At 40.2% G+C, this 24889-nt stretch overlaps 1 protein-coding gene across 6 annotated transcripts in view; it reads right to left on the reverse strand.

Annotated features, from left to right (window-relative positions):
- Positions 1 to 24889, reverse strand: part of hspa12a (heat shock protein 12A) — an 80374-nt gene that overhangs the window by 8392 nt on the left and 47093 nt on the right. For 2 of the 6 annotated variants that reach the window (XM_038737246.1, XM_038737245.1), the window contains exons 7-11: positions 21587 to 21758; positions 21341 to 21355; positions 17119 to 17205; positions 15220 to 15324; positions 14286 to 14544 (exon numbers count right to left, since the gene is read on the reverse strand). In XM_038737246.1, coding sequence (XP_038593174.1) covers positions 14286 to 14544; positions 15220 to 15324; positions 17119 to 17205; positions 21341 to 21355; positions 21587 to 21758 — 638 coding nt within the window. The remainder of the gene's footprint in view (positions 1 to 14285; positions 14545 to 15219; positions 15325 to 17118; positions 17206 to 21340; positions 21356 to 21586; positions 21759 to 24889) is intronic. The other 4 variants (XM_038737248.1, XM_038737247.1, XM_038737249.1 and 1 more) reach the window with 3 other exon arrangements.

Below are 24889 nucleotides of genomic sequence, written 5' to 3' on the forward strand. Positions count from 1 at the left end.
ATGTTGTAAAATAATGGCACATGTTCATATGATCATGACACTAGTCGACTGTATTACTGCCATTCAGAAATGGAATGGAAACAGATGAATATTTCCTCTGATGCCCAAAAAACAAGGACACTCTACCTACATATCATAACCACAGCTGACTTATGTGGTGGATTTTTATGACATTTTTTATTGTGAGCTACTTTTTAATTTCTGCTCATGTCCCATCAGCTAACATGGAGAGGGCCGAGTTTATGACCTATACCACAGCCAGCCACCAGTCCAGATGTTTCGGATTCACTTGTGGGGAGCTGTCATCCATCTTTATACCGTAAATAGTCTATAGGCTCTGGGTGAGTGTCAGTACCACTGGTGCCCAATATCTACGTATGCCCCCTGGAAAATTATGCAGTCCAGAGGTGTTTTTGCAGCTGGGAACATTCTGGCCATTAGCTAACAAAAGCTCCCGTCATACACGTAACCTACCACCAGATCAGCCAAAAGCAAAATAATTTTCTAATAGCCAGGTTTCAACCAGTAGAGGGCAGTTGCTATGCATATTTATAACAAAATGTAGAATTTAAATACTTAACTCTAAAATGTCAAGATTTGGGCTTGAATCCACCTCCAACACTACTACTGTTTGGGATGTTAGTTGAAGTGTTTGGAAAACAAGTCTTATGAACTAGTTCTGAACGAGCATAAACTGAACCTTACATGTCCTCAGTTTGAAAAAATCTACTGACATAGGACATTCATCATGCTTATATATTATATATTATATTAGGTCTGTTGAGGAGGAGCACAGCAGCAAGGGAAGATATCATTCATTCCTTTATATTCTTTTATATTTCTTAAACTGATCAGCAGTTACCTAGCTAAAAACCCCGTAGTGACAGCGGCTGCCCCCCGACCATTTAAATTCATTAAATCAAAGGAGACAGAAGAGGAGCTGTGCATAAAAACCTCAAAAATTAAACCCACGAATGCAATAGCGAAAAAAAAAAAATAAAAATAGGAGAATTAAATGTGGACTCAGATCTCTCTCTTCTAAATGTGTACTTACTGAAACCTTGCTAGCTAATGAGGTGGAGTTGCAGCTATCTTTAATTCAAGCCTATTAATCAGCTCTAAATCTAAGTCATAACTCATTCGAAAGCCTTGTTCTTGGTCTCTCACACCCAACCTGGAAAACACTGCAGCCAGTTTTATTTGTCATGGTGTCCCAAGCATCTGGTCCGTACTCTGAATTGAGTTTTTGTCAACTTTAGTCCTTAAAACAGATAAAGTTATTATTGTAGCGGATTTTAATAATTATGTGGACGTTGAGAATGATAGCCTAAGTACTACGTTTATCTCATTATTAGATTCACTTGGCTTCTGTCAGTGTTCATAAACCGACTCACTGTTTTAACCACACTTTCAACCTTGTTCTGGTATACTGTATTGAAACTGAACATTTAATAGTGTTCCCACAGAATCCCTTTTAATCTGATCACTATTATAACTTTTGAATTTCTATTGCTGGACAATACGCCACTAGCCAGACATTTCTACATAAGATGTCTAACTGATAGCGCTGTAGCTAAATTTAAGGAAGTGATTCCATCATTTAATTATCTACCATGTCACAATATAACAGACTATGCTAATTTTAGTTCCTCCCAAATTAATCATTTTATTGAGAGAGCTGCAGGCTCGCTGCGAATGACACTCGACTCTCTTGCACCTCTAAAATAGAAGATAATAAAACAAAAACAGTTAGCTCCATGGTATAACATAACATAACAACTTTAAGAGGAAATGGCATTCCACCAATCTGGAAGAATCTCGTTTAATCTGGCAAGATCTTAAAATTTATAGAAAGGTCCACTATAATGCCAGAGCAGCGTACTACACTTCATTATAGTTTTTCTCGATGCTTAAACACAAATTCCCCAAACATCCATTTCAGGTCAAAATGAAAATTGCTGAAAAACCAAACAGACATGACACACAAGCCCTAAAACACACACACACGCGCACACACACACGCGCACACACACACGTATGATTGCGTCACAGTCTGCAAGAACATCGGAGGGCTGAAGATACACCAGAGCAAGTCAAGGTGTGGAACAACAGTGACTCAAGTGCAGCGCACGGACCAGGTGTCTGGTGAGACGAAGAAGAACACCAGCCAGGAAGTACACCACAGAGCTGAAGATCTCGTTGCACTCAAGTCACCCCAAGTCACCATTGAATAAATTGAGCCTCCTCTCTCCAGTTTCCCCTATCCATGCAGTGACAAAAGAGAGTATATGTGGGCAAATACTGTACATCAGACAACATCGTCTGAGAAAGGAAATAAAATTGCTTAACTAGTTAAAACTAGCTCTCCTGCAGAAAAGGAAGGTATGAAACAATTAACAAGCAAGCTGCGGGATCAGCTGTGCAAGCTCTGCAGGGCAGAACAACTTTGTCAGCAAAAGAAGAAAAAAACAAGATGCGCATATTGAACAGCGCAAGGAGGAGGTGGAGGAGTTCCTTCGGGAAGCTCACAACCACCCAGGGTGGAACCAAGGTCTTGAACTAACCAGAACATTTGTAGAGCAGAAAAACCATCAGTTGAGTTGAATGTCAAGGAACCGACTTGGCAGGAAATCCAAGACATTATTAGAAAAGCCAAAGCTTCAGGTGCCCCAGGCCCAAGTGGTATACCATATAAGGTGTACAAGAACAGCCCAAAACTTCTATGAAGGTTGTGGAAGATTATGTGAAAGATCTGGGCCAAAGGGTCAATTCCATCAAGCTGGAAGCTGGCAGAAGGGTGTTTTATCCCAAAAGAAGACGGTTCTTCCACAATCGCGCAATTCTGGTCAATCTATTTTCTGAATGTGGAATGCAAGGTTTTCTTCTCTGTGCTCGCAAAAGATTGAACACCTACATGATGCAGAATCATTACATCAATATTCAATCCAGAAAGGCGGTCTCCCAGGCTTTTCAGGCTGTCTGGAACACACATCAATGATCAGCCTGCTCATCCAAGAGGCCAAGCAGAAGAAAGGTAATCTAACAGTGGTACATGCATATGGATCTATCCCACGCGACCTTGTTCAGCAAGGGCCTGATCATTACTACATTCCAACGGCTGTTCAAGAAATGATCATCAGCTATCTAGGAGGGCTCAAATTGAGATTTACATCAGCCCAGTGGACAACCAATTGGCAGGAACTTCAGAAGGGAATCCCAAAGGGGTGTACCATCTCCCCTACCCTCTTCATCTTGGGAATGACCCTTCTAATAACAGCAACAGATGGCATAACCCGCCCCCCAATGCTAGTCAGGTATCATTCAGCCGGTACTGCAGGGTTTTATGAATGACTTAACAATAACAACTACAATGCATGTCCAAGTGAGATGGGTATTGGAAACCTTGGATAGTGTAGCCACTTGGGCAAGGTCCTCCTCCTCCTCCTCCTTCTGTTTCTCTGGATCAGTTGTTCCAAAACTAAATGAACTGAATATGGCCCTTTTATCTATCTATTGAAAGTTCTGATTGGTGTGTTCAATAATGACTCTTTGCTTTTGTACCTGGGTAGCTGTGTTGATTTTCAGCTACTTGAGCTCAAGTGGTGCTGACTTGAGTGAAAAATATTGAATGTTAGTGTTTTTTAAATGACTACATGGTGTAGGCAATGAGAAATTAAGGGATTTATGTGTGAGTTTAGAGAAATTGGTGAATAGAGTTATCGTTTTGAAATTTAGTTCAAAAGCCTGGTTCTAAATATAAAAAAATATTTAAAAACTGTTAAAGCCTATGTGCCACAGTCCTTAGTTTTAGCTAACTACGGACTTATATAACCTTCCCTTTCTCCCTAAGAACCTTAAGAAAGCAAAATTACTGATGACCTTCTAATTGCTTCAGACAAAAGACTTGTCTCTGTAGTAGTCTTGTTAGATCTTAGAGCTGCTTTCATACTAATCACCATCAGATCCTATTACAGAGACTGGAACTTTTAATTGGCATTAAAGGAACTGCTCTGAGCTGGTTGAAGTCCTGTTTATCAGATAGATCTCAGTTTGTACATGTTAACAATCAATATTCCATGCACGCCAAAGTCAGTCAGGGAGTTCCACAAGGATCTGTGCTGGGGCCAATCCTGTTCACCTTATATATGCTTCCTTTAGGCAATATTATCAGGAAACACTCATTGTTATGCAGATGATACTCAATTATATATATCGATCAAGCCAGATGAAATTAATCATTTAGCAAAACTTCAAAGTGTGCATTCAGAATGAAAAAACCTGGATGACCTGTAATTTTCTGATGTTTTCAGCCCAAACACCTCAGAGACACATTATCTAAAGATACAGCACTCTGGATGCATCGCCCTGGCCTCCAGCATCACTGTGAGGAATCTCTCAGTTATCTTAGATCAGGACATGTCATTTAACTCAAACTTCAAGGACCGCCTTTATTCACCTACATAATATTGCAAAAATCAGGAACACGCTGTCTAATGGTGCTTTCAGACCAAAAGCGAAGCGAGTGAAGCGACGCGAAGGGGGCGGACCCGGCGACACGAAGGCAACGTGAAGGAATATTTTCAACTCAAGCGAAGAAGTCGCATGACGCTGAGTCGCGATAGTCTATCAGTGTTGAGATTGTCCGTACGTCACTGAGGCTTCAGAGCGTTGCGTGGAGAGGGCCGGGCAGAGCGGGCGATTGAAAATCTGCTGGCCGGCTGAGAGCTGCTAAACGTGGTCGGATTCTGCTCTGACAACTACGCCGTTTACTCGCGGGAGGAGCTTGGAGTAAACTGCTTTTATTAAATTAGCTTTTAGTTTTTGGATTACAACGTTGATTTATCTTCACTGGAGCTTCTCAGCAGCTAGCTTCCGTGCACATCCGGTTCTGGTGTTCCAGTTGTTAGCGCTGTTAGTTCTGTTGGACTACGACTTCATATTTATATAAAAACTGGACAAAACTGGACATTGCTGGGAGAAAAGAAAGTGAGGAGGTTGAACTACCTGGTGAGTTCAGAAAACATGTGTCTGTAACTTTATTCCAGCTATCATTGTACTTTACTGTGATAAAATCGCGTTAAAATAGCCTTCTCGCGTTGTGTGTGAACACTTGCAGCGAATGTACTCACGCGAGGAAAGCGTCACGAGGTAAAAATTTGCGGCTGATCTGAATGCGGCATTACAATGATGTGGAAAAACTAGTTCACGCATTTGTTACTTTTAGGCTGGATTACTACAATTCTTTCCATCAAGAAAGATTTAGAATTTAGATAGATTTAGAACAACCGTTCTTCTCTTCAGAAGACAACAACAGAACTTGTTTTACAATTTTCATATGCTGTTTCACCACTAAATCCACTTCTAACAAGTTTTCACCTGTGTAGATTTCAAATATCGGCAGTTTTAGTAACATTTTTGGAGAACAGCCAAACAGACAGAAGAAGTTTTCGGAGTTCAGAAGCTCCGCAAGTGCAGCGAGGGAAGCTAACAAACCAGCCTGCGGGGTTTGCTAACAAGCTGGCCAGTCAGCTCATGGAGCCCCCTGGTTCCACAGTCACATTGACCTGAGTCCAGCAACAACGTGAGAGTAAATATACCACCAATATACTAAAGCAAACATCTGCTACAGATCGGCTGCAGCCTTGTTTTTCGTACATAAGATAAAATAAAAAAAGTTTTAAGTGGTACTTACATTTATATTCCTCCTATTATTCCGATTTTGAAAACTGGAAACTGGCTAAGCCTGGCCTTGCATACTGCAAAATAAATCAGTTTAACAGTTTCATACTACTTACTACACACTGCATTTTTGTTGGAATATAATCGATTGGTGGATTACTACGAAGCTTCATAGGTGAGTGCCATCAATTTTGATTGTATTGCGCAGGGATGGGGATTGAGACAAAATTTCTCAAAACCCAAAAATCAATAAGGTTCAAGCTTATCGATACTGCTATCGAGACATATATGTCTCGAGTGTCAAGTCCGTTTTATTTTGCAAAGCAATGGATAAGAATATCATCAGGCTGCAGTCTCTGCCTGCTCTCTGTCGGCTCCTACACACACACACACACACACACACGCGCACACACACACACAGCGGCAGCAGAGCGAGAGGCTGCGCCATCGCGGTAGAATAACGTTAGGGTGAGGGGTGAAGTCAGCTCCAAACTACTGTAACATTAGTTGATGACAGCTACGCTCGTTACTGTAAGTATGTGCAATAAAACCTTAGCAAGTAAAAACACAATACTTTATCAATACACGTGTCTGTAAGGTAACGTTAAACATGTAGAAATGGTTAATTAAATCATCGCTGTCCTCAGTATCTCTCCTGTATGTTTTATACAAGCACAGCTAATGTTAGCTTGGCATTAGCCAAATGTTAAAAACAAGCTAAATAGAAAGCTGTCTGTCTGAAGCACAGAATGGTCTGTAGTCTTAAAAACTCAGCTGCTGGCTGAGACACACCAGCCGCTCCTCCTTCTACCTGGTAACGTTACCTGCAGCAGCGAGAGAGGAGGAGGAACTGATGCAGACTGATGTTATTCTTTCTAAACCTCACTCACTACTTGTGATGTCAGATAAAGTTACTGAGTTACTTTGCTGTTGTAAACATTAATGTTGCTGCTCTAGAAACAACATTTAGCTGTAAAATATTAAATTAAAAACAACCAGGCAGATAATATGTAGCCTACACTTCAATACATGTTTATTTATCGCAAGTGATATGTCATGTCAATATATAATGTTATCGCACAATGAGTATTTTCCTCATACTGTACAGGCCTACCTTATACCTGTTGGGTCTGGTCTTACCAAACAACCATCACTAAATAATAGTAAAGTATCAATAGTGGTATCGATAAAGAATCGGATCGTTAAGCAGTCTCCATAAGGGTATCAATATCAATAAAAATGAACGATCCACATGCCTAGTATTGCGTGGTTTGACAGATGCGCTGATTGTACCTGCTGTTGCGATTGTATATTGAAAGGGGAGGGAGGCAGCCTACATAATATACACACAGCGGTACAGACAGTAAAGGTTATGTTGCTATAGACTAAATGAAAAATGGTATAGATATTTATAGTAGTGTTAATGATAATAATCGTAATGTTAATGATTATAATAACAATAATAACACTAGGACTAGTAACAATAGTCGTTGCATCAGAGGGTGTCAAGCAGGAACACGGGGGCAGCAGGTGACCCGCAACCACAGATCCAGACTCCACAGCTCCAGAGCCAGAAACACCTGCAGGAAGTGATAGGAGGAGAGAGGAGCGGGACGAGAAAGCACAAGACTACGGGAAAGGGGAGAAGTTGTGTTAGTAACATACATTAATGGGATGAGGTTGCATACAGAGGGAGAGAAAGTAGAGGAGAGAGGTGCTCAGTGCATCATAAGAAATCCCCCAGCGGTCTAGGCCTATAGCAGCATAACTAAGGGATGGTTCAGGACTCACCTGAGCCAGCCCTAACTATAAGATTTATCAAAGAGGAAAGTCTTAAGCCTACTCTTAAATGTGGAGATGGTGTCTGCCACCTGAACCCAAACTGGAACCTGGTTCCACAGGAGAGGAGCTTGATAGCTGAACGCTCTGGCTCCTAGTCTACTTTTGGAGACTCTAGGAACCACAAGTAACCCTGCATTCTGGGAGCGCAGTGCTCTGGTGGGGTAGTAAGTTACTATGAGCTCTTTAAGATAAGACCATTAAGAGCTTTGTAGGTAAGAAGAAGGATTTTAAATTCTATTCTGGATTTTACTGGAAGCCAATGCAGAGAAGCTAAGACAGGAGAAATGTGATCTCTTTTCCTGGTTCCTGTCAGAACACGTGCTGCAGCATTCTGGATCAGCTGAAGAGTCTTAATGGACTTTCGAGCAGCCTGATAATAAAGAATTGCAGTAATCCAGCCTAGAAGTAACAAATGCATGGACTAGTTTTTCGGCATCATTTTTAGAAAGAATATTCCTGATTTTCGCAATATTACGTAGGTAAAAAAAGGCGATCCTTGAAATTTGCTTAATGTGAGACTTAAACAACATGTCCTGATCAAAGATAACTCCAAGATTCCTCACAGTGGTGCTGAAGGCCAGGGCGATGCCATCAAGGGAAACTATATCTTTAGATAATGTGTCACAGAGGTGCTTAGGCCCCAGAACAATAACTTTAAATTAAAAAAATTAATTAAAATTACAGGTCATCCAGGTTTTAACATCCTGAAGGCACATTTGAAGTTTAGCTAACCGATGAGTTTCATCTGGCTTGATCAACAGACATAACTGAGTATCATCTGCATAACAATGAAAGTTTATGGAATATTTCCTGATAATATTGCCTAAAGGAAGCATATATAAAGTGAAGAGGATTGGTCCGAGGACAGATCCTTGAGGAACTCCATGACTAACTTTGGCATGCAGGGAGGACTCATCGTTAACATGTACAAACTGAAATCGATCTGATAAATAGGACTTAAACCAGCTTAGAGCTGTTCCTTTAATGCCAATGAAATGTTCCAGTCTCTGTAATAGGATCTGATGGTCAATGGTATCAAATGCAGCACTAAGATCTAATAAAACCAGTACAAAGACAAGTCCTTTGTCTGATGCAATAAGGAGGTCATTAGTAATTTTCACCAGTGCTGTCTTTGTGCTATGATGAGCTCTAAATCCTGACTGAAAATCCTCAGATAAAACTATTGCTCTGTAGAAAGTCACACAGCTGTTTAGCAACTTCTTTCTCCAAGATCTTAGAGAGAACTGAAAGGTTAGATATAGGTCTATAGTTGGCTAAAACATCTGGATCAAGTTTGGGCTTTTTCAGAAGAGGTTTAATTACAGCTACTTTAAAGTACTGTGGTACATAGCCTGTTGATAAAGATAGATTGATCATATCTAGTATAGAAGTACTGACTAAGGGTAAAACATCTTTAAGCAAACCTAGTCGGGATGGGGTCTAAGAGGCAGGTTGATGAAGAAATTATTGAAGTTAGTTGGTAAAGATTGAGGGAAGCAAAGCAGTCTAAACATATATCTGGTTCTACAGCTGAAATTAGCATAGGAATCCTCCGTTACTTTGTGACTTGATAATGAATTTAGAGCTGATGGAATCGCATCCTTAAATTTAGCTACAGCACTATCAGACAGACATCTTGTATAGAAATTTTTGCCCAATGGCGTGTAGTTCAGCAAAACAAACTCAAAAGTTATCAAACAGTGGTCAGATAAAGAGGAATTCTGTGGGAACACTATTAAATGTTCAATTTCAATACCATATACCAAAACAAGGTCGAGGGTGTGGTTAAAATAGTGAGTCGGTTCATGAACACTCTGAGAGAAGCCAATGGAATCTAACAGAGAGATAAACGCAGTACTAAAGCTGTCATTCTCAACGTCCACATGAATATTAAAATCCCCTACAATAATAACTTTGTCCGTTTTAAGGACTAAAGTTGACAAAAACTCTGCAAATTCAGATAAGAATTCAGAATACGGGCCAGGTGCTCGGTACACTATAACGAAAATAATTGGTTGCAGTGATTTCCAACTTGGGTGTGAAAGACTAAGAACAAGGCTTTATTATAGTTTAGTTATAGTTATAGTATAGTTTAGTTTAGTTTAGGTTTAGAGCTGATTAGTAGGCTAGAGTCGAAGATAGCTGCAACTCCACCTCCTCGGCCTGTGCCTCGAGGAATGTTAGTATTAATATGACTGGGAGGGGTGGATTCATTTAGGCTAACATATTCTCCATCACCCAGCCAGGTTTCAGTAAGACAAAATAAATCAATATCATAATCTGATATTAGTTCATTTACTAGTAAATGTAAATGCTCCGTACTTGTATAGCGCCTTTCTAGTCTTTTCGACCACTCAAAGCGCTTTTACACTACATCTGCATTCACCAGTCACACACATTCATACACTGAGCCTAAGTGCTCAAACGGAAACTAGCATTCACACTCATTCATACACTGGCGGAATAGCCGCCAGGGGCAATTCGGGGTTCAGCATCTTGCCCAAGGACACTTCGACACGCAACCAGGGGGAGCCAGGGATTGAACCGCCGACCTTCCGATTAACGGCAAACCCGCTCTACCTCCTGAGCCACAGCCGCCTAGTACAGCTTTAGAAGAGAGAGATCTGATGTTTAAGAGTCCACATTTAATTTTCCTATTGTTTTGCACTATTGCTCTTGTGGTTTTAATTTTTATGAGGTTTTTATGCACAGCTCCTCTTCTGTTTACCTTTTGATTTAAATAATTTCGATGGTCGGGGGACACCGTCACTATAGGATTTTCACTAAGTAACTCCTGAAATGGAGGAGCAGAGAAGTGTGTTAGACTGCGACTCTGCCTCCTGGTCTCAACTCTGGGTTGTCATGCTCAGGATGCAGACACCATCTCCACATTTAAGAGTAGGCTTAAGACTTTCCTCTTTGATAAAGCTTATAGTTAGGGCTGGCTCAGGTAGTCCTGAACCATCCCTTAGTTATGCTGCTATAGGCCTAGACTGCCGGGGGATTTCCCATGATGCACTGAGCTCCTCTCTCCTCTACTTTCTCTCCCTCTGTATGCAACCTCATCCCATTAATGCATGTTACTAACTCGACTTCTTCCTTTTCCCGTAGTCTTGTGCTTTCTGGTCCCTCTTGTCTCTCCTCCTATCACTTCTTGCAGGTGTTTCTGGCTCTGGAGCTGTCTCTCTCTCTTTTTGTCTCTTAACCCCAACCAGTCGAGGCAGATGACCCTGAGCCATGGTTCTGCTCGAGGTTTTCTTTCCTCTGTCCAAGTGCTTGCTCATGGTGGAAATTGTTGGGTCACTGTAAATATTATCATGTTGTATGGTAGTATGTAGTATGGTCTAGACCTGCTCTATATGAAAAGTGCAATGAGATAATTATTGTTGTGAATTGGCACAATATAAATAAAATTTAATTAAAATTGAATTAAATCCTACCAGAGGACAGCTGGATATACAGTAGTATCCTAAAAGTGTCAGTTTCATTATGGCTAGAATATTTTACATGCACAACCTTTAAAGCAGCATTTATTGTTTTTTGGCCTCATGTTACTCTCCCTCCAGATATACAGCATGTGCATATTTTCATCTTTTCAAGTTGTAATATAGTTGTCTCCACTTAATGAATATCCAATAATTACTTTCCTTTTAGTTCTTCTTGGTCTCTACCAACTCCTGAGAAGAAGATCTGGCTCTTAGGCTGCTAAATGCTCCACTCTGTTCACCAGCTAATTGCTAACTGTGTGTCTGCTGTTGGGTGCTGAGCAGGTATTGTGTGGTGAGTTTCTCAGTCCAAACAGCTACCTGCTGCCGCTGGAAATAATGCTTTGTGGTGTTAAAAACCCAACAATTTATCTTTCAAATATAAGTCGCGTTGGATAAAAGCATCTGCCAAATGAGTAAATGTAAATGAAAATGTAAATCTTAAAGATGCTAAAAAGAGAAACTGAAAATATGAGTCAGACACTGTGTTTCCCATCTTAAAAACCAGAAGCAGAGACCAGTGACAGTCCGGGTTCTGTATGGGGCAGTGCCATAGAGATGTTGGCAGTTTCCTTCAGTCCTGTCACTTGAGACCTCCATGCACATCTCTTTATGCCTGATGCTATCTGTTTGTCCAATCATATGTCCTGAGATAATCCATAGTATCCTTCTGCTGCAATCCCATGTGTGTGATTAATTTACATGTGTAATGTGCACTAGAAAAGACAGTACACATATGGTGTGTGATAGTGTTGATGCTGGCCCCTCACAAGGCTTTCTAGCACAATGAGACAGATAGTACTTCCAGTCAGGCGTCAGAGGAGCCTGGGAGCCACTGAGGGCTTCAGTTTCAGCCATATAAATATCTTTTAAGGTCATCCCTGTGGGATTTTGAAAATCCATACAGACATGAGACAGGACCATTAAAACCTGGACTCCATGGTGGTCTCAGAAGTCAGTTGTTATAGTACTCTAATTGGCTGGAAGTGAAAAGTTATATCACCATTAATATATTATCTCTGTAACACTAGAGTTCTAATGCTGTGTCCATTCATCAAATCAGGATGTTAAGAAAAAATATATGCTTTATGTGGTGCTGGGCCTTGCATCAGCTTTTAATTTATCTCTCCAAGACTGTGACTGTGAGACACTCTAATCCAGTATATATTTGATTTAAATTAATTCACCTCGTTGTGAAATAAAAACAAGTGTAGAAGACTGTAGAAGAACTACAAGTTCTTTTCAAACTGGTAGAAATGCTTAATAATTTTGGAAAATACACTCATCTAAGGTGTGTTAAGTAGGGAGCTGAAGTTATGACTTAGCATAGCCGCTTAGCATAACGACAGGAGGCAGGGGGAAACAGCTACCCTAACTGTCTAAACTGAAAAAAGCCTACAAACATATATAAGCTCACTAAATGACTGTATCTCACTTGTTTAATCTGTCTGCAAACTAAAATGGATATCTTGGGGAACAACAGCCGGGTTGCTGTGTACAGCTTCCTGGATTGGCACCAGTACAATGTATGTACCAAAATATGAAAAAAATAATTCACTACTATTGAACTATTCCTTTACAGTTCAAGCATTCAAAACCAAAACTCTTGGTGACCCAAAACTATTAATGTAGTAACCAAAGTTACCTATGGCATCAGAAATGTCTCCATATTACCATTCCAAAAAGAATACCAATTTCCCTAAACTCTATATCACAAATCCCTTCATTTCTCATTGCCTACACCATGAGGTCATTTAGAAAACACTAACATGTGTGATGTGCAGTGTTGTTTTTGCACCAAAACATACCTTTTGGAATTATGGCCAAAAAGTTCTACCTTGGTTTCATCAGACCATAACACATTTTCCCACATGCTTTTGGGGGACTTGATGTTTGTTTTTGCAAACTGCAGCCGTGCTTGGATGTTTTTCTTTGTAAGAAAAGGCTTCCGTCTTGCCACCCTACCCCATAGCCCATTCATATGAAGAATACGGGAGATAGTTGTTACATGTACCACACAGCCAGTACTTGCCAGAAATTCCTGCAGTTCCTTTAATGGTGCTGTAGGCCTCTTGGAAGTCTCCCTGACCAGTTTTCTTCTCGTCTTTTCATCAATTTTGGAGGGACGTCCAGTTCTTGGTAAAGTCACAGTTGTGCCATATTTTCTCCACTTGATGATGACTGTCTTCACTGTGTTCCATGGTATATCTAATGCTTTGGAAATTCTATTGTCCCCGTCTCCTGACATATGTCTTTCAACAATGAGATCTCTATGATGCTTTGAAAGCTCTCTGCGGACCATGGCTTTTGCTTGGAGATGCAACTAAGAAAATATCAGGAAAATCCTCCTAGAACAGCTGAACTTTATTTGTGATTAATCAGAGTCACTTTAAATGATGGCAGGTGTGTAATGACTTCTAGTTAACCTGAGTTTGAATGTGTTTGGTTAATTCTGAACACAGCCACATCCCCAGTTATAAGAGGGTGTGCACACTTATGCAACCAGGTTTTTATTTTAGGTTTTTATTTTTTTCCCCCTCGAGATTTCAGTTTGTTTTTCTATTGAATTGTTCACATTACAGGTCACATTAAAGGTGAAAAAAGTTCTGACATGATTTATCTTTGTCTCATTATTTTACATCATAAGAACCTGGCATTTTAACAGGGGTTTGTAGACTTTTTCTATCCACTGTAGAGGACACCAGAGAGGAGGAGCAGTAGGGAAAGGAGAAAAAGGTGAAGTCAGAGGAACAGTAGGAGTTGGAGGAGGTAGGGAGAGGAGGAGGTGGAGGAGGAGTAGCGAGAGAGACGGTGGAGGAGGAGTAGTGAGAGAGACGGTGGAGGAGGAGTAGGAATAGGAGGAGGAGATGGAGGATGAGAATCTCTGGCCTGTCCCAGACCACAGACAGGATGCTGGGGCAGAATAGTTAGTTGTTTGGTGTGTTGGACTGTACAAATGTACATTTGTTATTTCTTTTGTTGTGTTCATCATGTGAAAATGTTTCTGAGGGGGAAAACCACAAGCACCATTACTTATAACATGACACCAACACTTGTGTGTCATGTCTGAGGGCAAATGTTTTTTTTTAGCAAGATTGAATGGTTTTAAGTAAAAGAGCTTAATTTTGACCTGAAAATAGGATGTTTGAGGAATTTGTGAGAAGTTATGGATTTTTCTTTAGAGTTTCGAGAAAAAAGGCAGAATTTCAAGAATTGTGTTTAAGCAATCAAAAATACTGTAATGTAATGCAAGGTGCCTGCTTTTCTGCATGTACTCACTTGCTCTTGCGTAGGGCGTGTTCTACACTGTGGCCCCTGAACTTCTTGTAGTAGTCAATGAAGGAGAAGGGCAGGTTGATATTGAGGGGATTGGTTCTGTCAGGGGCTGCTGCCCTCTTCCGAGACTCAAATGCAATCATCAGGTCCACCCAGGCGGCTGGCCTCTTGACCTTAAATTGGTCAATGAAATCCTGGCCAAAGATCCTACAGAGCAGCTTCTCAAATTCATAGTCAATCCCAATAGAGCCATAGGGACCACCTGTAAAAACAGGAGATTATGATTGTCAGTTACAGTTTTTTACGATTGCTTTGAATCCTTTCACAATCCTTTCAATACTTTTAACAATTTTCCTAAACTCTTAACACAGTTAAGCACAACATCCATCTGTGTAGGCTATACAGTCAACACATTTCTTGTTGCTTGGACACAAAATCTACAAAGGCTTTCACAGTGTATGTCAGAACAGATAACATCATGTTCTTGACCTAACTTATAGGCTGAAGTCAAAGTGAACACATGTTCATTATGTGAATTGAAACACAAATATATCCCCTTTATTTTATTCCATTAGTTTTTATGACATTGTGCTATAATAGACTAAATGTTCCTGTTGCAAGAGAACATGTGTTAGTGTTTTGGAAGAATTATTTGATTTTAGGGTGTTTTGGCAGACATAGTGTATTGTGTTAGTATATTATTGTATTTAGAAAATTAGTGTCGGAGTTTTTTTTACAATGTGTGATTTTGAACATGAAATAAACAATTTTGCCAATTATGTGTTGTAGGTGTGTTGATGCGTTAAGAGTTTAGGAAAATTGTTAAAAGTATTGAAAGTACTGTCTTAGCGATCATAAAAAATGTAAATAAGTAAATAAGAAAACAGGTACATCAGCTGCATAAAGCTAGAGAGAAATGTGTTATATGCCATTTTACCTGAGGCCTTGTAGAGCTCCTTTAGATGCCCCTCTGGAAGACGGATCTGATGGACAGTCAGGTCCACTGTCCCTCCTCCACAGTCCACCACCACATAACGGTCACCTGTACAGAGAATACACAAAAATGGAACATATCTGACACGCAGCCACTGCCTCTTATCTACCACAACCCTGCTGTTTCAGGAGCGTTCTCAAAGAAGGATTGATGTGATTCTTTGTGACACTTCAGCCTCTTGATCCAGGCCACTGAGTGAACTGCTGACCTACATATCTGTAGCTGTAGTGTCAGCAACACAGTGGCGAAGTGATGAAAGAAGAGAAACTGGATTGGCTTAGGCAAGGCCAAGATCATGGACAGTTTGGACGTCAGATGTGTTTCACTGTGTGAATCAAGAACACATTTTAACCATTTGTGTCTCAGAACTTAGTGTGGATATGCAGCTGAAGGTAGGTTTGCTCTACTAATGGCATTCCTGCCCCGACTATCTTCCCCTCACTTGTGTATTTAGTGTGTTCCCTTGTCTTAGTGGCCATTCGTCTTTGTCCGTGATCAATTGGACCAGTCTTTTCCCTAGTGTTTGTGTCTCAGTGTTTTTGGACTTTGTGTTTCCTTGCCTGTTTTATTTGACATTGGATTCTTGCCTGCAACCTTTTGGATTTTTTTTGCCTTGTGGCTGTCTCTCTGGTTTTGACCTGTCCCTGCCTGACCATCCTGTAAGCCTTCTGTATATAGACTTATTATTGTTTAATCTTTGAACTGTCCCTGCTTTGCCTCCTGAGTCTGCGTTTGGGTCCTATTCCTCATGTTTCCTGCTACCGTGCTTGTGACAGTAAGAACTGGCCAATCATGGACTCAACAAACACATTTTCTGATGACCTTATCTGCTGGGATGGTCATCAATAGTGGACATGGAGAGGCAGTCCTGTCTCAGGCACGCAAGAAAGTGTCCTCAAAGCCTTGGCTAAGGAACTCCATATACAGTATGTGTGGTCACTCAACACCCTGAGACTCAGCTCAGGTTTCCAGCTATCAGCCCCAGCCCTGGCATCCCAGCCTTCAGTTCATGTCCCAGACCAGCAATCTTGTCTCCAGTTTTCACCGTGGCCTGCAGCCTGCAGTTGCCTCCAGCATGCTAGCTTCCAGTCTGTACCTCAACCTGCTAGCCGCCAGCCTGCACTCCATTTGATTAGGCTCATGTTTGTGAGCCTACAGCCTTTCTGTCATAAGCCAACCTACTGGACTGCTAACAGCCAGCCAGACTGTCTTTTAAGTTGAACCAGGATGTCAGTCTGTAAACTGTAATGGATGGTTACAGACAATTTGGCGAATAATTGTACTGTTTTCTCCCTGTCTGCTTGCTTTTGTTTCTTGACCTGTCCCACCTATTTTTAGCAGCCGTGTTACCTGATCTCACCAATTACTTGGGTTATTAAAACTGACGGAACCATGTCAAGCACTATGAAAATAAATCCCTAGTTATAATAAACCATAGTTTTCCTACCTTGACTTTGAACTAAACTAACAATAATGTTGTAGGTAAAGTAGAGAAATGCATGGCCTATGTACATTGAATTCTAGCTAAGTGGAGCTACTTTTTTGTTATAACCAAAATGGTTATCATAGAATAATATAAAATATGTAAAAAAGCCAAAGTGTGACAGAAATTATACATTTTTTAAAATCAGAACCTTTAATACCTTTCTGTAAACACTACGTTTTCTACAGATCTTTCGATTGTTATAATTCCCCCCAAAGCCCACATACTCTATTTCTACCACAATCTAATATCTGAAGCTAGTACCTAATATGGTTAGCATAGAAAACAGCAAAAGCTTTTACCCTAGAGGAAGAAGGAAAGGAAATCACAACAGATGTGTAAAAGAAGAGAAACTCTACCTTCTTCCAGCTCCGACCAAAGCTCCCCTATGACATTTTCCACCAAAAAGGTGCGGCTCTGCCGGTTGCGCCGAACATGCTCCTTAGCTGGTTGTTAACAGAGAGAGAATGTTCTGGTGAGTGTGATGAAGGTGTGAAGCTTTGCTGTGTGAAGCTGTGGGGCTCATATACAGTGGTGTGAGGCAAGCGGCAGGCTGAGATACACATGTATCCACACTGTGTACAAGTCCGATTCCTATGGAATTTAGATCAAAATTATTCAACCTGTTGGTGTATATTTTCAAGAACAGCGGAATTTAAATGATAAATGAATGGATAATTTGCCAGTTCAGCACATGCATGTAAAGTATATACCAGTTTAAGATGCAGTCAAACCTCTAGGACTAGCTGTCACACCAGGGTGACCAATCATGTTGCTCACAGTGTGAACATGCAGTGAAATAGAACATCAAGACACTGGCAGGTGCTGCCACTCTAAACAGTAAACCTTATTGTGCTATATCACACTAAAAAAAACCATGCCAAGAACTCAGTAGTTTCATTATTCTACATTCATGCTCCATGAATGGGAAGAAAAAAAAACATAAAGGCAATTTTAAAGGTATTTGAAGTTTACTTAAAGTCTGAGAAGAAAACAAACCAGTAAACATGTTATTTGTGTGTTCTGATTAAAATAACAACTAATAGAAAAATCATTATGTTTTTACTTATCTAACAACCACAGTATAGAACTACAGGCTAGTTAACCTGTAATACAGTGAAGTCAGTGTGAACTGAGGTTTACTGTCTAATGGCAGGAAGACCTGGCAGAAGTTAATGTCAGAGAGACATTTCCTACACACAGGAGACAATACAAAGGAAGGAAGGACAGCTCTCCAACTCTCATTAGCTTTGCAGAGTGCATGACAGAGGTCTACAGTTAATATTACATCAGCCTAACTTTCCAACAGCATCATATAAATGCACAATTACCTTCCAACAAGACTTTTAGAAGTTTTAATGCATGCTTTTCAATAGAGATGTTTTATTACAAAATGTTCTGTTGAATCAGAATTTAGTAATATTTCAATAATATTTAAAATTAATACATAGAGTACGGAGCAATATAAGTCAAAAAATGATGGTTTGATTTTATTTTATTGAGATTTAACTACGTGTAGCATTTGCAGTCAAAAGTTGACTGTTCCTGTCTCACATCCTTGCTCATTGTCTGGACTCCATGATAATTAAATAGGGTTGCAATTTTCAATAAGTAAATATTAAGGTAATTTACATTATGTTTAATTTAAATAAAAAATAAAAATATAGAAATAAATCGAAAATATAAAATTTTGTTAAAAATGAAAGGTACAAAAATCTGCCTGGTGTTCAGCTCAAACCTTGCAAGTGGCCCTTCAAGTGAAGCTTGGTAAATTAGCCAGTTTTCAAGTCTTTCAAAAGAGTTGTTCAACTGTAACATTTCTGTTTGTCTTACAGGCTACTCTAATTTATTTTTCATTTTACCTTTATTTTACCAGGAAAGTCCCATTGAGAAAGAATTTCTTTTACAAGGGAGACCTAGCTAAGAGGGCCTCCGAGTTTAAAGTCATTACAAGGAGAATAGGACGATTATAATAAACAATACAATACATAGCGGACATGACTATTAGTTGTCATACAAAAATATATACACAGACTGACTGAGATGCATACATGTAACCAGCATAACTTGATAGGTTAACTTATAAGTGTAGGTAACTTTCCAAGAATGACCTTATGGACCAGTGTTCCTATGTATCCTACGTATACCAAAGGATGTCTAATTTACTAAGTCATATAAGGTACAATAACGTGTCTTAAAGCCTGCATTTGTAATAAATCTGAGAGCAGCGTGATAAAGAGGGTCGAGTTTGGACAAGGCAGACAGACAAGCAAAGTGGCAAATTATGTCACCGTAATCTATCTGCAGCAGCAATAACCCTACCATCAGCCATTTAAATAAATCCATATAAAAACATGACTTTAACCTGTATAAAAAAGCCCAATGTAAATTTAAGTTTCCTAGCAAGAGCTTCAATGTGCTTTTGTCCAACCAGACACCAAGATATTTATAAATATCAACAAACTCAATAGCAACACCTTCAACGGTGTTTACAGAGAGAGCTGGAACCTTGACACTGCAAGGAGCAAATTGTATTGCCTTAGTCTTATGTGCATTTAAAAGCAGCTTCAGGTCAATAAGAGCATGCTGCAGTGAAGCAAAGTCTAATATAAATGGAGTGTTAAGTCTGCCTGCAGATATTATTAATATAGATGACAAAAAGCAGAGGATCTAAAGTAGATCCTTGGGGAACACCCTTTTTACGAACAACAGGGTCAGATGTAACATTCCCATGTCTGACAAATTGCATCTGATCAGAAAGATTACTCTGATTGCTCTGCAGCTATATAACTGGTACCAACCTTCAACAAGGCGTTTATTAGCATGCAATGGTCTACTGTGAGAGGCCTTAGTGAGAAACATGGCCACACAGAATGACTTCTTATCAATGGACACTTTTATGTCATCAATTACTTTCAAAGACACTGTACTATGCCTGGATCTAAAGTCCAGTCTAGTAACGTTTTAAATTGATAAGACAGTAAAGATGTGTAACAAAAGCCATGAAACATGAACTTTTTCTGTAAAGACTGAAAGGTTGAAAATGTAAGTGACAGGTTTGGCTATAATCTCTGCTGCTGTTTCAATAAAAACAGGTCATGGCCACCTGGACCATATTTCATTTAATCTTCACCAAACTTGGACACCATCTTTAGATGACCCCGATCAAAAAGTTTGCTTTTGGGCATCACTTGTCTGTAATTGGTTTCCAAACTTTTGAAGGCGTGGTCTAATGCACTTAACGGGCCACAACTCTTCAATGCTAAATTGTGTTGCAACCAAATTTGGGAATGATGTACATATCGCAACAATCCAAAGTTTGTAACATTTAAAGGGTCATTTTGATATTTTTTAACCTGGGCTCTATTTTCAGATATTTTGCTGTCTAAATGACAAGTAGGTAAACGTTTTGAATCTGTGCAGTAGATGCTTCAGGAGGCAGCTGAACTGGCTGCAGTGGCTGCAATGTGTTCCTTCAAGGAAATTACACCCGTCAAAATAACATCCACAAAAGTGCTTCTTTTTGCCACCGACAAGCTCAGACCAGGTGTATTACATCATGGAAAGGATCCCTACAAGGGACTCCTGGTGACATCCTTTGTTCTTAGCAGTTCTAGCAGTTCCTCTACGTCAGTGGTTCTCAAACTTTTTCTGTCATGAAAAAAGCTGAACAACTTCAGCAAAAGTGGATTTCATGTTTAGCAATCACTAACAACACTTAACACAGATTTAGGTTAGCAATATAGCCTTGCTTGTATCTGAGCCATTTTTTGGCTATGCCACCACATGAATCAAATTCATGCAATTTTAGGTCTGCTCAACATCCATGCCCCCCTGCAGTGGCACAGAGCACACACAAAACGGAGACCTAGTAAACCGTGAGGACATTTTTGCAAAATTTAACAACAAGTGTATTAAATTACTATTACTTACTCTCTCTTTAAATACTGTCACTACTGTCTACTTCCATCCCTCTCTGTTCCTCTCTGTTCCTCTCTCTCTCTCTCTCTCTCTCTCTCTCTCTCTCTCTCTCCCCTTCACCCCAACCAGTCGAGGCAGATGGCCGCCCACCCTGAGCCATGGTTCTGCTCGAGGTTTCTGACTCTTTAAAAGGAAGTTTTTTCTTGCCTCTGTTGCCTAGTGCTGCTCTTGGTGGGAGCTGTTGGGCTTCTGTAAATATCATCACAGAGTACGTTCTAGACCTGCTCTTTTATGAAAAGCGCTGTGAGATAACTGTTGTTGTGATTTGGCGCTATATAAATAAAATTTAAGTAAAATAATGTGTGTACTTACTCTGAAAATGTATGTTTTGACAATTTACAGAACTTTGATTAATGTACATCAATTACAAGAAGCAACAGCAGCAAATGCAGCAATCACACACATTTTCTTCAAGAACAGCAAATATTGTAGTTTATTATTGGACTTCCCAGTCTAAAGATATGCTTTTTGCATAGGATAGAATCTCGGAAGAGAAGCAAAAGCAAGTTGAAATGTGATGGTTGGAAAGAAATAAAAAGTAACTGTGGCTTTGAACCCTCATGCATTTCCTGTCTAAATTTAAACAGAAAGTGTGTTTACCTTGACCTGGAGAAACTATGGAAGAAACAGTATGGAGAAAAAACAGTATGTCAACAGTATGTTACAATGTCAATACTAAAGCTACCAAAGGAAATCTTTAAAGAAAAACTAAATACACATTCAGAAAAATCTGCTCAACAGCACAGGGGTGTGGATGATTAATGCTCACTCAAGTGTAGAGACGAGGAGATAAGCATCATCATGGTACAATCAGCACCACTTGATGTCAGGGTTGATGGGACGTACCTTGGGTCATTCCACCACCCGTGTTGTCAGTGGGGCTGAAGCCATTCTGGGTAGTCTGGGTGCCTAGGTCAACCATCTGGTGGAGGCGGAGCTTGCGGCAATAGATTGATGCTGCCTCAGGTTCCAAGGAGATGATCAGCTGCTCTGGGTTTTCACGGGACACCAGACCAGACTACACAAGGGCAGAATACGGACCAGAAAACACACTTTTAATTCACGTATTAGTTATAATGGTGACTCGTTACACTTTTTTTCCTACTGCAACCACAAAAGACATTAGTTGTGTGAAAAAGTGTTGTCCTTGTCCATGTCTTGAATCAAAACAGCTGCATAAGGGGTCACCAGTTTACTTCTGAATTCTGTCTAAAAATGATGCAGAAAAACTAGTCCATGCATTTGTTACTTCTAGGCTGGATTACTGCAATTCCTTATTATCAGGCTGCTCGAAAAAGTCCATTAAGACTCTTCAGCTGATCCAGAATGCTGCAGCACGTGTTCTGACAGGAACCAGGAAAAGAGATCACATTTCTCCTGTCTTAGCTTCTCTGCATTGGCTTCCAGTAAAATCCAGAATAGAATTTAAAATCCTTCTTCTTACCTACAAAGCTCTTAATGGTCTTATCTTAAAGAGCTCATAGTAACTTACTACCCCACCAGAGCACTGCGCTCCCAGAATGCAGGCTTACTTGTGGTTCCTAGAGTCTCCAAAAGTAGACTAGGAGCCAGAGCGTTCAGCTATCAAGCTCCTCTCCTGTGGAACCAGGTTCCAGTTTGGGTTCAGGAGGCAGACACCATCTCCACATTTAAGAGTAGGCTTAAGACTTTCCTCTTTGATAAAGCTTATAGTTAGGGCTGGCTCAGGTAGTCCTGAACCATCCCTTAGTTATGCTGCTATAGGCCTAGACTGCCGGGGGATTTCCTATGATGCACTGAGCTCCTCTCTCCTCTACTTTCTCTCCCTCTGTATGCAACCTCATCCCATTAATGCATGTTACTAACTCGACTTCTTCCCTTTCCAGTAGTCTTGTGCTTTCTCGTCCCTCTCCTCTCTCCTCCTATCACTTCCTGCAGGTGTTTCTGGCTCTGGAGCGGTGGAGTCTGGATCTGTGGTTGCGGGTCACCTGCTGCCCCCGTGTTCCTGCTCGACACCCTCTGCTACAACAACTATTGTTACTAGTCCTAGTGTTATTATTGTTATTATAATCATTAAAATTACGACTGTTATCATTAACACTACTGTAAATATCTGTACCATTTTTCAATCAGTCTATAGCAACATAACCTTTACTGTCTGTACCTCTGTGTGGATATTGTGTAGGCTGCCTCCCTCCCCTCTCCCTAACTCCCCTCTCTCCTTCACCCCCAACCGGTGGAGGCAGATGGCCGCCCACCCTGAGCCATGGTTCTGCTCGAGGTTTCTGACTCTTAAAAGGAAGTTTTTCCTTGCCTCTGTCGCCTAGTGCTTGCTCTTGGTGGGAACTGTTGGGTTTCTGTAAATAACATCATAGAGTACGGTCTAGACCTGCTCTTTTATGAAAAGCGCTCAGAGATAACTGTTGTTGTGATTTGGCGCAATATAAATAAAATTTAAGTGAATTGAAAAATGTGGCTGTTCAGAGTTGTGTAGTATGAAAAATGGTGCAGTGTGAACAATATGCTGACTCTGTTGTCCAATAGGCAAGCTATTGAGGTCCTGCAGTCATAACAGCTGACACACTGGAGAGCAGAAAACTGTTTTTCTACTCCTATAAATGCATTATTACTGAATAGTGAGGTAGCTAGTTTCACATGCGACCACACATGTTATATGCAAAAAAACTATATGAATAGAAGAAGTAACAAATCAGGATTTATGGGCATCTGGAATTAAAAGTGGTGGGTGGAAAGCTACAGAAAAGAGACCATTGTTGTGGTTAACCCTTGAGCCCACAAAGATGACATGATATTTTTAAAATTTGAGCATAGACACCGTTTGAGAAACAGCCCTTGGATTACTTTAATAAGGTTTTGTTCAATAGGCTCATGAAGTTACTATCATAAATTTAGCTGGGTCATTTCATACACTGGTCTGGTCAAATGAGATTATGTTAATCATATGACATTTAAGTCATGTCATGTTCATCTGAAGGCTGCAGCAGGATGTGGCTTTGGCTGCAACATTAGTCACAATAGCAAATGAAGAAACAGACCAGCCTAATTGTGTGGAATGTACCTGATCATTTCAATCAATATGAAGTCGTGAACATATCAGCAGCCGCTCACTATATTTACTTTTAATTTCGTTATCTATTTAGCTCTGCAGTGTATGTGAGGAGACTATTCACCAGGTCGCTAATGTTATATCCAGCTGTCACCAAAATTCCATGCAAATACCTGCTACTGCTTTCAGATACGTAAACATCAGGGATAGTATTTGCGTCTGATTCATGAAAAAACTATAATACTTTATTGTTTATGTTAAGTATAGTCGAGGCAGATAGCTGCCCACTCTGAGTCAGGTTTCTCTGCCCCCTTAAAGGAGACCTGTTATGCTTTTCTATGTTTTATTTCTTTTCCACAATGTTACAATGTTGGATGTTCATGTTAAACATGGCCAAATCTTCAAATAATGAGGTAAAAGTATTTAAAAGAAATCCCTGTGAGCCAAAACCTCAGATTTCCTTCTGTTCTAAACACTCTGTGTTACACCAAAGCCTTTAGAGAGAGGCTTAAAGAGACAGGAGTATCTACAGCTTGTTACAGACAGAGGCTAAAATGAAGGCCTGCATGAAGAGTCAGTATAAGATGAACTTTGAATCGTGCAATGCTGCCATACAGGAGAAATACAGTATAATAGGTCTCCTTTAAAGGGAGTTTTTCCTTGCCTTTGTCGCCAAGTGCTTGCTTGCTCTCGAATTGTTGGGACTCTGTAAATAATATTAGAAAGAGTACAGTCTAGACCTGCTCTGTATGAAAAGTGCAATGAGATAACATTTCTTGCCTGGTCTGGATGTTCCTTAATGTGTGATGCATACTGGGGCATGTAGGTAAAATGGGACAAGCTCACTGACTAGGACTGCCTGACCCAATAATTTTTAGTTGCTTTAAGGTGGGACAGCTCACGCTGTTACTGCATGACAAGTGCAACATGAATAAGGCTGGTGTCAGAACCACAGATAGCTTTGTTTCAGTTTCGTATTTCTTTCTTACTGGTAGGCTCCTTTTAAAGTCCAATAAAGCTGCACAGTTTTTGCTTTTTGAGAAAGATGGAGGAGCGAGAGAAGAAACGGTGCTTAGTGCTAGAGTTGGATCAAAAGAGAAAGG

The sequence above is a fragment of the Micropterus salmoides genome, unplaced genomic scaffold (assembly GCF_014851395.1).
Source record: "Micropterus salmoides isolate LMB-PRFRI ecotype aquatic unplaced genomic scaffold, ASM1485139v1 Ms_hic_scaffold_22, whole genome shotgun sequence".
In the NCBI taxonomy this organism is placed as follows: domain Eukaryota; kingdom Metazoa; phylum Chordata; class Actinopteri; order Centrarchiformes; family Centrarchidae; genus Micropterus; species Micropterus salmoides.